The sequence below is a fragment of the Microcaecilia unicolor genome, chromosome 10 (assembly GCF_901765095.1).
Source record: "Microcaecilia unicolor chromosome 10, aMicUni1.1, whole genome shotgun sequence".
Classification (NCBI taxonomy): Eukaryota; Metazoa; Chordata; class Amphibia; order Gymnophiona; family Siphonopidae; genus Microcaecilia; species Microcaecilia unicolor.
In genome coordinates, this window is record NC_044040.1 from 146,619,460 (window position 1) to 146,635,383 (window position 15,924).

A 15,924-nucleotide genomic window follows, 5' to 3' on the forward strand; every position below is an offset into this window, starting at 1 on the left:
GTGTTATCTGAAAAAAACGACAAAACATAGTTTTGGCGTTTTTTTTTTTTCAAATAACGCTCTTGGCAAACAGGACCAAGACTCTTACATTTTGTTTAAGAGCGCTTTTTAATCCCAGATTTTTGGTGTTTTGTTTGTGTGACCTTTAAGGCAGCACTATTAAATCTTAAACAGAGAACCTAGGATTTAATTTGAAGCTCCAACAGTGGTATCGTTGTAAGAATTTCTAATATAGGACTTTTTTTGCGACCCCTCATGCAGGCACTTGGTTGCCAAAACACGGCCTGTGTCAGGTCTTTGCAAAAAGGTCTCTCTTTGTCCTGTTCCTGGAAGTCCGTTTGTGCTTTCTGGCTTGCCTTAGAGAGATACCAATGCCAGAAATGGTATTCAATGCTGACGAGTCAGAGAAACTGAATTAAATCCCTGTAAACATAGAAACGTAATGGGGCAATTTCACAAACTGAAGAATAGAAAATCACCTGGACCGGAGGGTGTACATCTCAGAGTACTGATAGAACTGAAAAATAAACTTGCAGAGCTACTGTTAATAATATGTAATTCATCTTTAAAATCAAGCATGATACTGGAAGACTGGAGGGTGGCCAATTTAACGCCAATTTTTAAAAAGGGTTCCAGAGGTGATCTGGGAAATTATAAACCAGTAAGCCCGAAATCAGTGGCAGGAAAAATGGTAGAGACTATTATAAATAAAATTACAGAGCATATTTATAAGCATGGATTAATGAGAAAGCCAACATTGATTTAGTGAAGAAAAATCTTGCACCACCAATCTTCTTTGAAGGGGTGAACAAACATGTGGATAAAGGTGAGCCAGTTGATACTGTGTACCTGGAATTTCAAAAGGAATTTGACAAAGAAAGACACCTGAGGAAATCAGAGGGTCATGGGATAGGAGGTAATGTCCTACTGTGGATTAAAAACTGGTTAAAACACAGAAAACAGACAGTAAGGTTAAATGGTCAGTATTCTCAATGGAGAAGGGAAGAGAGTGTGGTTCCACAAGGGTCTGTGCTGGGAACACTGCTTTTTAACATCTTTATAAATGATCTAGTGAGGTAATTAAATTTGCTGATGACACAACGTTATTCAAAGTTGTTAAATCGCAAGAGGATTATGAAAAATTGCAAGACGACCTTACGAGACTGGGCATCCCAATGGCAGCTGACATTTAATGTGAGCAAGTGCAAAATGATGCATGTGGGAAAGAGGAACCCAAACTATAGCTACATGATGCAAGGTTCCACATTAAGAGTCACCAACCAGAAAAAGGATATAGGTGTCACCGCTGATGATACGTTGAAACCCTCTGCTCAGTGTGCAATGGCAGCTAAGAAAGCAAATAGAATATTAGGTATTATTAGAAAAGAAATGGAAAGCAAAAACGGGAATGTTATAATGCCTTTGTTTCACTCCATGGTGCGATCACACCTTGAATACTGTCTACAATTCTGGTCACCGCATCTCAAAAAAAGATATCGTGGAATTAGAAAAGGTACAGAGAAAGGTGATGAAAATGATAAAGGGGATGGGATGACTTCCCTAAGAGGAAAGGCTAAACTGGCTAGAGCTCTTCAACTTGGAGAAGAGATGCCTAAGGGGAGATAAGATACAGGTATATAAAGTAACAAGTGGAATGGAATAGGTGGACGTGAATCGCATGTTTACTCTTTCCAAAAATACTAGGACCAGGGGGCACACAGTGAAGCTATTCAGTAGTAAATTTAAAACATATTGGAGAAAATATTTCTTCATTCAACGTGTAATTAAACTCTGGAATTTGTTGCCAGAGAATGTGGTAAAAGGAGTTAGCTTAGCAGGGTTTAAAAAAAAGGTTTGGATAACTTCCTAAAAGTCCATAAGCCATTATCAAGATGGACTTAGGAAAAATGAACTGCTTATTTCTAGAAAAAGCAGCATAAAATCTATTTTGCTGTTTTGGGATCTTGCCAGGTACTTGTAACCTGGATCGACCACTGTTGGAAACAGAATACTGGACTTGATAGACCTTCGGTCTGTCCCAGTATGGCAATGCTTATGTTCTTAAAAGTTAGGGAGAGACAGCTGATTAGGGCAGGACAGTTGGTCTAGGCTGGCCAGGTACAGCAAAGAGTGAGGAGCAGTAGACACAATTGTAAATACTGTGCCACTGATACCTGTTTTGACCTGCCTTATACAGTGGCGTTCCTACGGGGGCTGACACCCGGGGCGGATCGCCGATGCGCCCCGCCCCCCGGGTGCAGCGCCACCCCCCCCCCCCCCCGGCGAAAAAAAACCCCCGATCCCCCAGCGAAACCCCCCCCCCCCCCGGGGGCACGCCGCTGGGGGGGGGGGGGTGCCGCGCGCCTGCTGGCTCTTCGTTTTCATGCTCTCTCTGCCCCGGAACAGGAAGTAACCTGTTCTGGGGCAGAGGGAGCATGAAAACGAAGAGCCAGCAGGCGCTCGGCACCTCCCCCCCCCCAGCGGCGTGCACCCGGGGCGGACCGCCCCCACCCCCCCGGTACGCCACTGGCCTTATAAGCATGTTATTACGATCCACAGAGTTGAATGCACCGAGACCAGTATCAAAGGAGATCCTGTAAGTTTCTTTGGAGATCGCTAAAAAGGGATGTAAGATGTCTCCATCCCATATCCAGGTCTGAATACAGACTGCCATGTATCTAGCCAGTTTCTTTCATTTAGCCAGTCGCTGAGTTGAATGCAGCCTGTCTGTTCTATAAGATTTGCTAGGAGAGGGATGATAGAGTGGGTCAGTAGTTGTTCGATTAAACTGCTCCAAGATTTCCACAAAAAGGTCTGCTTAAATCTGCATGTACATGGTGTCAGCAGTCTTGGGAGAATGTCTTCCTTTACAGCAGTATTCTCAGTTCCCACTGCACCATAACAAGTCCAAAACTCTTTTGCTTCAGAAAATCCATGTTAGTTTGGCTCATGATATGCAGCTGATAAACTGGCAGCACATATGTACACACAACTGGTACAGGACTTGACCCTACAGCTGTCAACATTCCCTCTAGGCTGTGTGGCTGCATACCTGTTCTTTTGCTCCTATCTCCTACCCCCAAGCCCCTAGCTGTACTGGCAGCAGGAAAAGCACTTGTGCATGTAATCTCCTGCTACAACAGGGCTGATGCCCTGTTTCTTCCGAAAAGACTGGTCCCCTAGGCAGCAGGAAAGATACGCACTTTGCCAGAAAGATCGATCAGTATTCCAGATGTGGCAAGCCAGCACTCTTGCACACCCCATAACTCTAACCATAAGACCCCACATTCTCTAAAGATCTGGGAGCTAGTACATAGCTAGTAAAATCTTTTTCTCCCCTCTCAATCAAGAACTAGGCTCAGTTACATTACAAGTATATGTAAATTAGTTTAATAATAAAATCTGTAGTAGTATATTATTATTTTAATTATTATTATTATTAGCATTTTATAGCACTACCAGACGCACGCAGCGCTGAACACCTGATACAAAGAGACAATCCCTGCTCAATGCGAATGCTACATACCTGTAGAAGGTATTCTCCGAGGACAGCAGGCTGATTGTTCTCACTGATGGGTGACGTCCAAGGCAGCCCCTCCAATCGGAAACTTCACTAGCAAAGGCCTTTGCTAGTCCTCGCGCGCCCATGCGCACCGCGCATGCGCGGCCGTCTTCCCGCCCAAACCGGCTCGTGTTCGTCAGTCCCATATGTAGCAAGACAAAGACAAGGGAAGACACAACTCCAAAGGGGAGGCGGGCGGGTTTGTGAGAACAATCAGCCTGCTGTCCTCGAAGAATACCTTCTACAGGTATGTAGCATTCGCTTTCTCCGAAGACAAGCAGGCTGCTTGTTCTCACTGATGGGGTATCCCTAGCCCCCAGGCTCACTTAAAACAACAAACATGGTCAATTGGGCCTTGCAACGGCGAGGACATAACTGAGATTGACCTAACAATTTATCCAACTAACTGAGAGTGTAGCCTGGAACAGAACAAACATGGGCCTAGGGGGGTGGAGTTGGATCCTAAACCCCGAACAGATTCTGAAGCACTGACTGCCCGAACCGACTGTCGCGTCGGGTATCCTGCTGCAGGCAGTAATGAGATGTGAATGTGTGGACAGATGACCACGTCGCAGCTTTGCAAATCTCTTCAATAGTGGCTGACTTCAAGTGGGCTACCGACGCTGCCATGGCTCTAACATTATGAGCCGTGACATGACCCTCAAGAGCCAGCCCAGCCTGGGCGTAAGTGAAGGAAATGCAATCTGCTAGCCAATTGGATATGGTGCGTTTCCCCACAGCCACTCCCCTCCTGTTGGGATCAAAAGAAACAAACAATTGGGCGAACTGTCTGTTGGGCTGTGTCCGCTCCAGATAGAAAGCCAATGCTCTCTTGCAGTCCAATGTGTGCAGCTGACGTTCAGCAGGGCAGGAATGAGGACGGGGAAAGAATGTTGGCAAGACAACTGACTGGTTCAGATGGAACTCCGACACAACCTGTGGCAAGAACTTAGGGTGAGTGCGGAGGACTACTCTGTTATGATGAAATTTGGTGTAGGGGGCCTGGGCTACCAGGGCCTGAAGCTCACTGACTCTACGAGCTGAAGTAACTGCCACCAAGAAAATGACCTTCCAAGTCAAGTACTTCAGATGGCAGGAGTTCAGTGGCTCAAGAGGAGGTTTCATCAGCTGGGTGAGAACGACATTAAGATCCCATGACACTGTAGGAGGTTTGACAGGGGGCTTTGACAAAAGCAAACCTCTCATGAAGCGAACAACTAAAGTCTGTCCCGAGATCGGCTTACCGTCCACACGGTAATGGTATGCACTAATTGCACTAAGGTGAACCCTTACAGAGTTGGTCTTGAGACCAGACTCAGACAAGTGCAGAAGGTATTCAAGCAGGGTCTGTGTAGGACAAGAGCGAGGATCTAGGGCCTTGCTGTCACACCAGACGGCAAACCTCCTCCATAGAAAGAAGTAACTCCTCTTAGTGGAATCTTTCCTGGAAGCAAGCAAGATGCGGGAGACACCCTCTGACAGACCCAAAGAGGCAAAGTCTACGCTCTCAACATCCAGGCCGTGAGAGCCAGGGACTGGAGGTTGGTATGCAGAAGCGCCCCCTCGTCCTGTGTGATGAGGGTCGGAAAACACTCCAATCTCCACGGTTCTTCGGAGGACAACTCCAGAAGAAGAGGGAACCAGATCTGACGCGGCCAAAAAGGAGCAATCAGAATCATGGTGCCTCTGTCTTGCTTGAGTTTCAACAAAGTCTTCCCCACCAGAGGTATGGGAGGATAAGCATACAGCAGACCCTCCCCCCAGTCCAGGAGGAAGGCATCCGATGCCAGTCTGCCGTGGGCCTGAAGCCTGGAACAGAACTGAGGGACTTTGTGGTTGGCTCGAGATGCAAAGAGATCTACCAAGGGGGTGCCCCACACCTGGAAGATCTGGCGCACTACTCGGGAATTGAGCAACCACTCGTGAGGTTGCATAATCCTGCTCAACCTGTCGGCCAGACTGTTGTTTACGCCTGCCAGATATGTGGCTTGGAGCACCATACCGTGACGGCGAGCCCAGAGCCACATGCTGACGGCTTCCTGACACAGGGGGCGAGATCCGGTGCCCCCCTGCTTGTTGATGTAATACATGGCAACCTGGTTGTCTGTCTGAATTTGGATAATTTGGTGGGACAGCCGATATCTGAAAGCCTTCAGAGCGTTCCAGACCGCTCGCAACTCCAGAAGATTGATCTGCAGATCGCGTTCCTGGAGGGACCAGCTTCCTTGGGTGTGAAGCCCATCGACATGAGCTCCCCACCCCAGGAGAGACGCATCCGTAGTTAGCACTTTTTGTGGCTGAGGAATTTGGAAAGGACGTCCCAGAGTCAAATTGGACCAAATCGTCCACCAATACAGGGATTTGAGAAAACTCGTGGACAGGTGGATCACGTCTTCTAGATCCCCAGCAGCCTGAAACCACTGGAAAGCTAGGGTCCATTGAGCAGATCTCATGCGAAGGCGGGCCATGGGAGTCACATGAACTGTGGAGGCCACGTGGCCCAGCAATCTCAACATCTGCCGAGCTGTGATCTGCTGGGACGTTCGCACCTGCGAGATGAGGGACAACAAGTTGTTGGCTCTCGCCTCTGGGAGATAGGCACGAGCCGTCCGAGAATCCAGCAGAGCTCCTATGAATTCGAGTCTCTGTACTGGGAGAAGATGGGACTTTGGATAATTTATCACAAACCCCAGTAGCTCCAGGAGGCGAATAGTCATCTGCATGGACTGTAGAGCTCCTGCCTCGGATGTGTTCTTCACCAGCCAATCGTCGAGATATGGGAACACGTGTACCCCCAGCCTGCGAAGTGCCGCTGCTACTACAGCCAAGCACTTCGTGAACACTCTGGGCACAGAGGCGAGCCCAAAGGGTAGCACACAGTACTGGAAGTGACGTGTGCCCAGCTGAAATCGCAGATACTGTCTGTGAGCTGGCAGTATCGGAATGTGCGTGTAGGCGTCCTTCAAGTCCAGAGAGCATAGCCAATCGTTTTCCTGAATCATGGGGAGAAGGGTGCCCAGGGAAAGCATCCTGAACTTTTCCTTGACCAGATATTTGTTCAGGGCCCTTAGGTCTAGGATGGGACGCATCCCCCGTTTTCTTTTCCACAAGGAAATACCTGGAATAGAATCCCAGCCCTTCTTGCCCGGATGGCACGGGCTCAACCGCATTGGCGCTGAGAAGGGCGGAGAGTTCCTCTGCAAGTACCTGCTTGTGCTGGAAGCTGTAAGACTGAGCTCCCGGTGGACAATTTGGAGGTTTGGAGGCCAAATTGAGGGTGTATCCTTGCTGGACTATTTGAAGAACCCACTGATCGGAGGTTATGAGAGGCCACCTTTGGTGAAAAACTTTCAATCTCCCTCCGACCGGCAGATCGCCCGGCACTGACACTTGGATGTCGGCTATGCTCTGCTGGAGCCAGTCAAAAGCTCGTCCCTTGCTTTTGATGGGGAGCCGATGGGCCTTGCTGAGGCGCATGCGGCTGACGAGAGCGAGAGCGCTGGGGCTTAGCCTGGGCCGCAGGCTGTCGAGAAGGAGGATTGTACCTACGCTTACCAGAAGAGTAGGGAACAGTCTTCCTTCCTCCATAAAAACGTCTACCTGTGGAGGTAGAAGCTGAAGGCTGCCGGCGGGAGAACTTGTCGAAAGCGGTATCCCGCTGGTGGAGCTGCTCTACCACCTGTTCGACCTTCTCTCCAAAAATATTATCCGCACAGCAAGGCGAGTCCGCAATCCGCTGCTGGATCCTATTCTCCAGGTCGGAGGCACGCAGCCATGAGAGTCTGCGCATCACCACACCTTGAGCAGCGGCCCTGGACGCAACATCAAAGGTGTCATATACCCCTCTGGCCAGGAATTTTCTACACGCCTTCAGCTGCCTGACCACCTCCTGAAATGGCTTGGCTTGCTCAGGAGGGAGCTTGTCCACCAAGCCCGCCAACTGCCGCACATTGTTCCGCATGTGTATGCTCGTGTAGAGCTGGTAAGACTAAATTTTGGCCACGAGCATAGAGGAATGGTAGGCCTTCCTCCCAAAGGAGTCTAAGGTTCTAGAGTCTTTGCCCGGGGGCGCCGAAGCATGCTCTCTAGAACTCTTAGCCTTCTTTAGGGCCAAATCCACAACTCCAGAGTCGTGAGGCAACTGAGTGCGCATCAGCTCTCGGTCCCCATGGAACCGGTACTGGGACTCGATCTTCTTGGGAATGTGGGGATTACTTAAAGGCTTGGTCCAGTTCGCCAGCAATGTCTTTTTTAGGACATGATGCATGGGTACTGTGGATGCTTCCTTAGGTGGAGAAGGATAGTCCAGGAGCTCAAACATTTCAGCCCTGGGCTCGTCCTCCACAACCACCGGGAAGGGGATGGCCGTAGACATCTCCCGGACAAAGGCCGCAAAAGACAGACTCTCGGGAGGAGAAAGCTGCCTTTCAGGGGAGGGAGTGGGATCAGAAGGAAGGCCATCAGACTCCTCGTCAGAGAAATATCTGATGTCCTCCTCCTCCTCCCATGAGGCCTCACCATCGGTATCAGACACAAGTTCACGAACCTGTGTCTGAAGCCATGCCCGGCTCGACTCTGTGGAACCACGGCCACGGTGGGAGCGTCGAGAGGTAGACTCCCTCGCCCGCACCGGCAAAGCTCCCTCCGCCGACGTCGTCGGGGAGCCTTCCTGGGAGGCGACCGCAGTCGGTACCGCAAGCGGCACCGATGTCGGAGACCTCACCCCGGGCAAGGGGCCAGCCGGCGCCTCACTCGACAGTACCGGAGGTGCAAGCACCCCCGGTACCGGAGGGGAAGGGCGCAACAGCTCTCCCAGGATCTCTGGGAGAACGGCCCGGAGACTCTCGTGCAGGGCGGCTGTGGAGAAAGACATGGAAGCCAATGCAGGAGTCGAAGTCAGAGTCTGTTCCGGGCGTGGAGGCTGTTCCGGGCTGTCCAAGGTGGAGCGCATCGACACCTCCTGAACAGAGGGTGAGCGGTCCTCCCGGTGCCGATGCCTGCTGGGTGCCGACTCCCTCGGCAACCCAGAGCTCTCGGTACCGACGCGGGAAGGAGACCGGTGTTGATGCTTCTTTGACCTTTTCAAACGAAGCATGTCACCGGAGCTTCCCGGTACCGACGAGGAGGACGTAGAATCCAGCCGTCGCTTCCTCGGGGCCAAAGCCGAAGAAGGTCGGTCTCGGGGGGACTGTACCGCAGGAGCCCTCAGGGTAGGGGGAGACCCACCCGAAGGCTCACCGCCACCAGCAGGGGAATGGACAGCCCTCACCTGCACTCCAGACGAAGCACCACCGTCCGACGACATCAGCACTAGTAGAGGTCCCGGTACCACCGACGCAGCCTTCCGATGTCTCGGCCCCGACGATGCAGAGGATCGATGCCTCGATGCAATCGATACAGTCGCGGGCTAGGGCGGAGGTCTTGACGCTGTCGACGCACTCGATACTCCCGGTGCCGATGCCGACGAAGAGCCCGAGAACAAAACGTTCCACTGGGCCAATCTCGCTACCTGAGTCCTTTTCTGTAAAAGGGCGCAAAGACTACAGGTCTGCGGGCGGTGCCCAGCCCCCAGACACTGAAGACACGATGTGTGCCTGTCAGTGAGCGAGATTACCCGGGCGCACTGGGTGCACTTCTTGAAGCCGCTGGGAGACTTCGATGACATGGGCGGAAAAATCACGCTGGCGAAATCAAAACTCGTAATTGCGGTAAGGCACCAAAAAGAGGGGGAGAAAAAAACTCGACCCGAGGCCTCAAAGGGGCCTACCCCGAAAACGAAAGAAAACTTATCGGGGCCAAAAACTAGAAATACGGGGAAGGGAAAAAGACCGTAAGGCCCTTCTCCGAAATCCCTTTTTTTTTTTAGGAGCGAAACAGTCAAAAGACGCGCGAGGGTCAACTTAAGGGGCGCGAACGGCGCAAACACGACCGTACCGAGCGCGGACAAAAGAAGACTGACGAACACGAGCCAGTTCGGGCGGGAAGACAGCCGCGCATGCACGGTGCGCATGGGCGCGCGAAGACTAGCAAAGGCCTTTGCTAGTGAAGTTTCCGATTGGAGGGGCTGCCGTGGACGTCACCCATCAGTGAGAACAAGCAGCCTGCTTGTCCTCGGAGAAAAGAGCTTACAATCTAAATACCACTACTTTAATTTTTTAAAGTTATATGGGATTAAAACTTGATATTAGCACAATTTCTGTTTAATAACTGTCTTCCTCCTCACAAGAGCACGTGAATATATTTGGAAGCAAATGCTAAGTTTAAGGATCATTAACTCACATGCTCTTAGCACATTTAACTTTCTGGGGGGGGGGGGGTTTCTCTATTTATCAAGCACTAGGAAAGGGCATGGAATATTCTTTGGATCCACTAGTTACCTCAAGCAAAAGAATTTTAAAAAGGGAGAGAGAACAAGAGCGCAGAAGAGGGAAGGATGATGAGCCCGGAACTGTAATAAAAGACAAAGGAAAATGTAATTACTGTGGTTGGGCTGATTGTGGAGGTGGAAAGATGGTATGTAGTTGAGAGGTTAAAACAGGAAACTGACTGGGATAACAGGAACTTCATTTACAAAAATTATACACCCAATGATGGGGGCACATCCACTTACACCCTGGAAACAAAATGAGAGAATATTGACAACAGCTTATGCATGTACACAGTAGTAACCATGTAGCACTGTAATCTATTAATAACATACACTCAGTTACATGTATGTGTGTGCAAACCTGCTAAAAGTTTATTGATTTAGCTCTCAACTCATACTTTTGCCTGTCTTTGGATACTGCATATCTAAAAAAATCTATTTTATCTATAATTAAGCTTAAAAATAAACATTTGTGTAATGTTACCAATACTAGATCCTAAAGAGAACAAATCATTAAGTAAATACTTATTTTATTTATTTATTAGGATTTATTTACCACCTTTTTGAAAGAATTCACTCAAGGTGGTGTACAGTAATAGACAGAAAACTCCGCACGTCTGTTTAATAGAGTGACTAACAGAGTGACCAACACAAAAATCTAGCAACTATTGAGAGAGTTTATAGGTTTAATTTACTTCCAGAAATTTGGTATAAGTGTTCAAAATAAACAAACTTTGGTTCTCTGCCTTGGTTCACATGCAACTGTTCTAACCATTAGGTATGGGCATCAAACAGAAATTTACAAGCCTAGAAAAATCAGTTTCATAGATCCCACCTGATGGTAGGTTTTCTTTTGAGCAACCATGTCTTACCCCACTGGAATCTTGAGTCCTCACCCCCTTTCTTCCAATATCCACCTGTTCCAGCCCAGCTGCCTTCTCATGATCCCAGGTCCTCTCTCTCCTACTCCAAACAGTTCTCCCAAACCTAGAACCTGGATCTTCTCCTGCTCCCTCCTCCTACAGTAAACTCCTTGCCCCACCCAGGTCTTTCCTTTCTACAACTTCTTCCATCACCACCACACTGATTCCAGGTTTTGTACTGCCTCTTTTAGCTCCAGGCCTCATAATCCAACGATGGCACTACTGCCAGGCCTGAAGATAAATATACTGAACTTCTTTCCATTGCCAAAAAGGTGCATTATTAATACCTCTGATTGGTGTCCAGTGCTTCCATTCTCAGATCCAAAACGGCGTTCGTTCATGTGACCTTCGCCATCAGATTCAGAGTCTCGCTCATCTTGTACTGGAGTAGCTCCACCATCATCTACACAAGGGAAAAGAACAAGAGAAAACATGAGTCCCACCACGGCATCAATGCTAACATTGCAAAAGAAGGCAGTTAAAAGTAGCAGAGCTGCATATTAAGAATAATAGTGTGGAGCTTGACAAACTCCGGGTAACAACAGGCTGCCACACTGACTAGAATTCAGAGCTAAAAGATTATGTATCATGCAGCTCAAACTTACTGAATCACATGGTACAAATGAGAAGACAGCCTTTGCTTCAGCAGCTAAGGCAGCAACATTAAGAACTGGCATGGTAAATTTATTGATTAGCAGTAGTAGGAAATAAGAATCTGTGGAAGACTTCTGTATTTTCTGTTTGGGAACAGGTAATGTGAACTGAAGCTAATCTATTATTAAGGAACTGTTCCTTTAGATGGGAAGGAAAGGGAAGAGGCTAAGGATGTAGCTCATAGTTACATTCAGGAACAGATGGTATTTTCCTGTCCCCAGAGGGCTTACAATCTAAGGGGTCCTTTTACTAATTTACCGTAAGTGGTAGCACACTCTTACTGCAGCTTAAAAAGGCTTACTGCAGGACGCACTCAGGCATCCTGTAGGAAGTTCCAAATCAGCACAAGTACCCACATGCTAAAATACATTTTAAGATTTTTATTGGCGAGGGCATGTCAGTGGGTGGAGAGTGGGTGGTCCTGCATTAATCAGCGCATCTGCATTACCGTATGCTAATGGTTAGCATTGATAAGTGCTTATGCAGTAGTTTTTATTACTGGTAGCGCACTAACAGCAACATTACAAGAACATTAATAGGAAAAATGGAAAATTGGCCATTTTCCTGTTGTGGTAAAAATGGCCTTAGCACATGGGAAAAACCTATGTAAAGGCATACTAAAGCCACTTTTTTTTTTTACCACAGCTTAGAAAATGGACTCCCAAGTTTTTACCTGAGGCAATGTATAGTAAGGGAGTAGTTACTAATGTATGCTAGGCAAGGTGAAATTAGTCATACCTGTTAATTTCCTTTCCTTCAGTCTAGTTGTACCATCTTAAACAATTGGATTGTTATCCCCACCTACCAGAAGATGGAGGTAAAGAAACTTATCTTTTCCAGTGACATCACTAGTAGAAGGGGGCTGGGTGCTCTGTGGAAATCGCCAATATGCCTCTAATTAGATTGTAACCTTTGTTGAGCAAGGACTGTCTCTTCATGTTCAAGTGTACAGCGCTGTGTACGCCTAGTAGCGCTATAGAAATGATAAGTAGTAATAGTAATACCAAAGCAGCAGGAGATATCAGCATGCACACCCATGCGTCATTAACCACTGCAGCTATACACACATTTCTTATTTCTTTTTCTCTTTTTTTGGTTACGACACCACTGGAGACAAAGACAGAGATCCCATGAGTCCCATCAAGCACACTCTTCCAAGGGTGTCAGAATGGTAGAGCCAGACTAAAGAAAAGGAGATTATCATATATCATCAAATTTCACCTTCCTTAACGTCTTGACTACAGTTTGGAACTAGTAGCCACAAACAAGTAATTACTGTGCAGAAACCAGTTCAAAATGTAGAATGAATTTCCTATCTCAGCAGGGTGTATTGTCAAACAATGGTACACTGAGGGAGACACAAATTGTAGAACTGGAAAAGAAGCAGTAGCATTTCGCCAACTGCACTCAATATGGTCGGCAAAATTGAACAGTATCAAAACAAAATTGCACTTGTACCACTCCACTGCTTTGCCATCTGCCTTGTATGCCAGCAAAATCTGGAAGATATCAACTGGATGTATTTCACTGGTGATGCCTAATCTTAGGTGTGACATACTCCCCCCGATATTCCAAACCATTTAACCGGCCAGGAACAGCACCTGGCTGATTAAAATGGTACTCAGCTGGCTAAGCTCTAACATTCAGTGCGCGATAACTGGCTGTCTCAGCTGAGTATTATTTATTTTTAAAATTTATATACCACCTATAGTAGCCTAGGTGGTTTCCACAGAAACACACTTAATAAAAACAAGCTTCACACAACATATAAACAAAAACAAACAATACATAAAACTCTGCCACTAATATCATCATAGCACTATTCAACAGCTAAATACAATCAAATTCATATGCAATCAAAAAAATGCTGTCATAAAAAGCTGAGTCTTTAAGAGTTGTTGTTTTTTTTTTTAACTGGCTAGCTGGATGACCGGTTATGTCATGTGACATAGCCAGTCAGCGCCAATATTCAGCATCTGACCAGCTATGTTTGGTGATCAAATATGGCTGCGTCAATAGGTGGAATATCTTTGGCTGGTTCCAACTTAACCAGCCAGCGCCGAATATCGGCTTGGCAAGTTAAGTTCAAACTGGCCAAAAATAAACCAGCCAGCTGGTCGCCAGAAACAGCCCGGAACGAATATCCAAGCTCAGTGCAGACAGCGAGAGTTAGCCGGGCTAACTCTGGTGGACTGAATATCAGGCTCACTGAAATCACATCACAAATGAGATACTGAGGAAAAGCAACTCCAGAAAATTACAGAATCTTGTTACTGAATGCAGATTCCGGTTGAAAGAATGCATTTTACATACGCAAAATCATCATCATCATCCCAAAGTAGAACTAAAATGGAGACCAAAAAGATAAGGAAAACCAAACCTGACTTGGAGAAGAATACTCAAGAGGGAGATACAACTCCTAACGCAACATAAATGGAGTACTACAGGATGCGCTCAGGTGTCCTGCAGTAACTTTGAAATCTGCATGCACTAACCGCAAACTAAACAACATTTTTCTAATTTTTGGGAGGGGGCATGTCAGGGGTGGACAGTGGGTATTCCTGCACTAACCTGTTAACACATCTACAATACCAGGTGCTGATTAGCTTAGTTCTTGCCGCCTACAAAAGGGATGGTGGTAAGTGCTCATGTTGGACTAAACCTGACAGGAAGAAAAAAAAATAAGATAAGTTTTGTTTTCTTTCTTTTTTTGCATAGTGAGTTTGAAGTGTATGGATGTCATATTTTGCAAATTCAATCAGCTGATCTCAACACTATCAATTGATGTTCGAAACTTAGACAAGAAAAACAAAACATATTTTTGTGAAACAAACAAAAAGTATATACTTCTGTAAGCTCAGCAGGTTTGAAATGTAAAAAGTTGTTTTTGTCCATTTCATAGTTTTCCCACCCTATGTCATTTATATTATTGATTTAGAAGAACAAAATTTATTCTAAAAGAATATGGGGCCTTTTCACTAAAGTTCAGAGTGCACTAAATGCTAAGAAGCCCACTTTATACCTATGGTAATAAGACATGGAATAGTGGATGAACCGATGATTTGTCAGTTCAGTTGTAAACCCTGTTGTTTGAATGCTGGGGTGCTCCACATACACATCTTTTTGATATTAAACATTTTCTTTTTCACCTCTCAGCTTCGGAATATATTATAGAGGTAACTTTTTACAAATTTTGATTTCAATTATCCCAATACTGACTGAACAAATGTGACGTCAGGGCATGTTAGGGAGCTCAAGCTCCTAAAAGAAATAAACTGCTTCAAGGTGCAGCTGGTTTAGGAACCAACAATTTTTTTTTTTTTTTTTTTGGGGGGGGGGGAGGGGTTGGATTCTAGATCTACTCCTTAGTGCTGACAATTTGGTACAAGAGGTAACTGCCATTTGACTTAATAACTGCAGCAAGTACAGGGAGGAAATCTATTAGTTAAGCATTTAACTTTCAAACAATGATAAAATGAGGAAAATAGTTTAAAAAAATTAATAAATAAGAGGAGCAGCTGCAAAGGCCAAACGTTTACACACCAGGCATGGATGCAGTTCAAAAATACCATCTTGGAAGCACAAGCTGATTCCATGTATTAAAAAAGGCAGAAGGAAAGCTAAATAACAGCCAGCATGGTTTATTTATTTATAAAATGTTTAACTTGCTTATATACAAGCGGGTCACAATAAAAACAAACGTAAAAGGACTCTGCATCCTTTTGACACACAATTTACACATATTGCTAAAGCACATACCTTGCCTCTCGACTGGACTATATCTTTGTTTGTAGTACATGGTCTGGGCGAGTGGCGGAGGTTCATACAGGACCCTACAGTGTTTTTAGATCACTTCCCAATTTGGGCAGAGGTTAAATCTTCTGAAGATTATGAAATGTGAGCCAGTGACCCAGTGAGATGAGTACTGCTGGCATAATAAGTGCCATAGACAGCAACCTGCACTACTTTGGCAAACTGTGAAAAGGCAGTGTTACCGGGGGGGGGGGGGGGGGGGGGATACTTTATTGCTTACATGAAAAGAATAACAAAAGAACGAAATAAAAATATTTTGAGACTGGAAAAGGAACTTACTAGACAGTGTAGGTGTTCCATTGCCCCTGGTACAAAATAAGTACCTGAATATATGTAAACCGCTTTGAATGTAGTTGCAAAAACCTCAGAAAGGCGGTACATCAAGTCCCATTTCCCCTTTCCAAGCTCATCCTATTCAAGCCAATAAAGACTGCTTATTAGCTGTTCAGGTGGCTTTAAATTCTTTAACTGGATGATGACCAAGTAAAGTACTGCTTATTATAAGTGCAAATTGTATGAATTTGGTAAAAATCTGGAAGATTATTGGCCTGCTTGACTCATTTGTGGGAGGAATCATGGTTATGTTGGGTCTATAATATAGATGA

General features: G+C 46.4%; 1 protein-coding gene across 4 annotated transcripts in view; it reads right to left on the minus strand.

Annotated features, from left to right (window-relative positions):
* IWS1 (interacts with SUPT6H, CTD assembly factor 1) overlaps positions 1–15,924 on the minus strand; it is a 124,572-nt gene that overhangs the window by 63,575 nt on the left and 45,073 nt on the right. For all 4 annotated transcript variants that reach the window (XM_030215815.1, XM_030215814.1, XM_030215812.1 and 1 more), the window contains exon 2: positions 11,140–11,255. In XM_030215815.1, the coding sequence (XP_030071675.1) occupies positions 11,140–11,255 (116 nt within the window). The remainder of the gene's footprint in view (positions 1–11,139; positions 11,256–15,924) is intronic.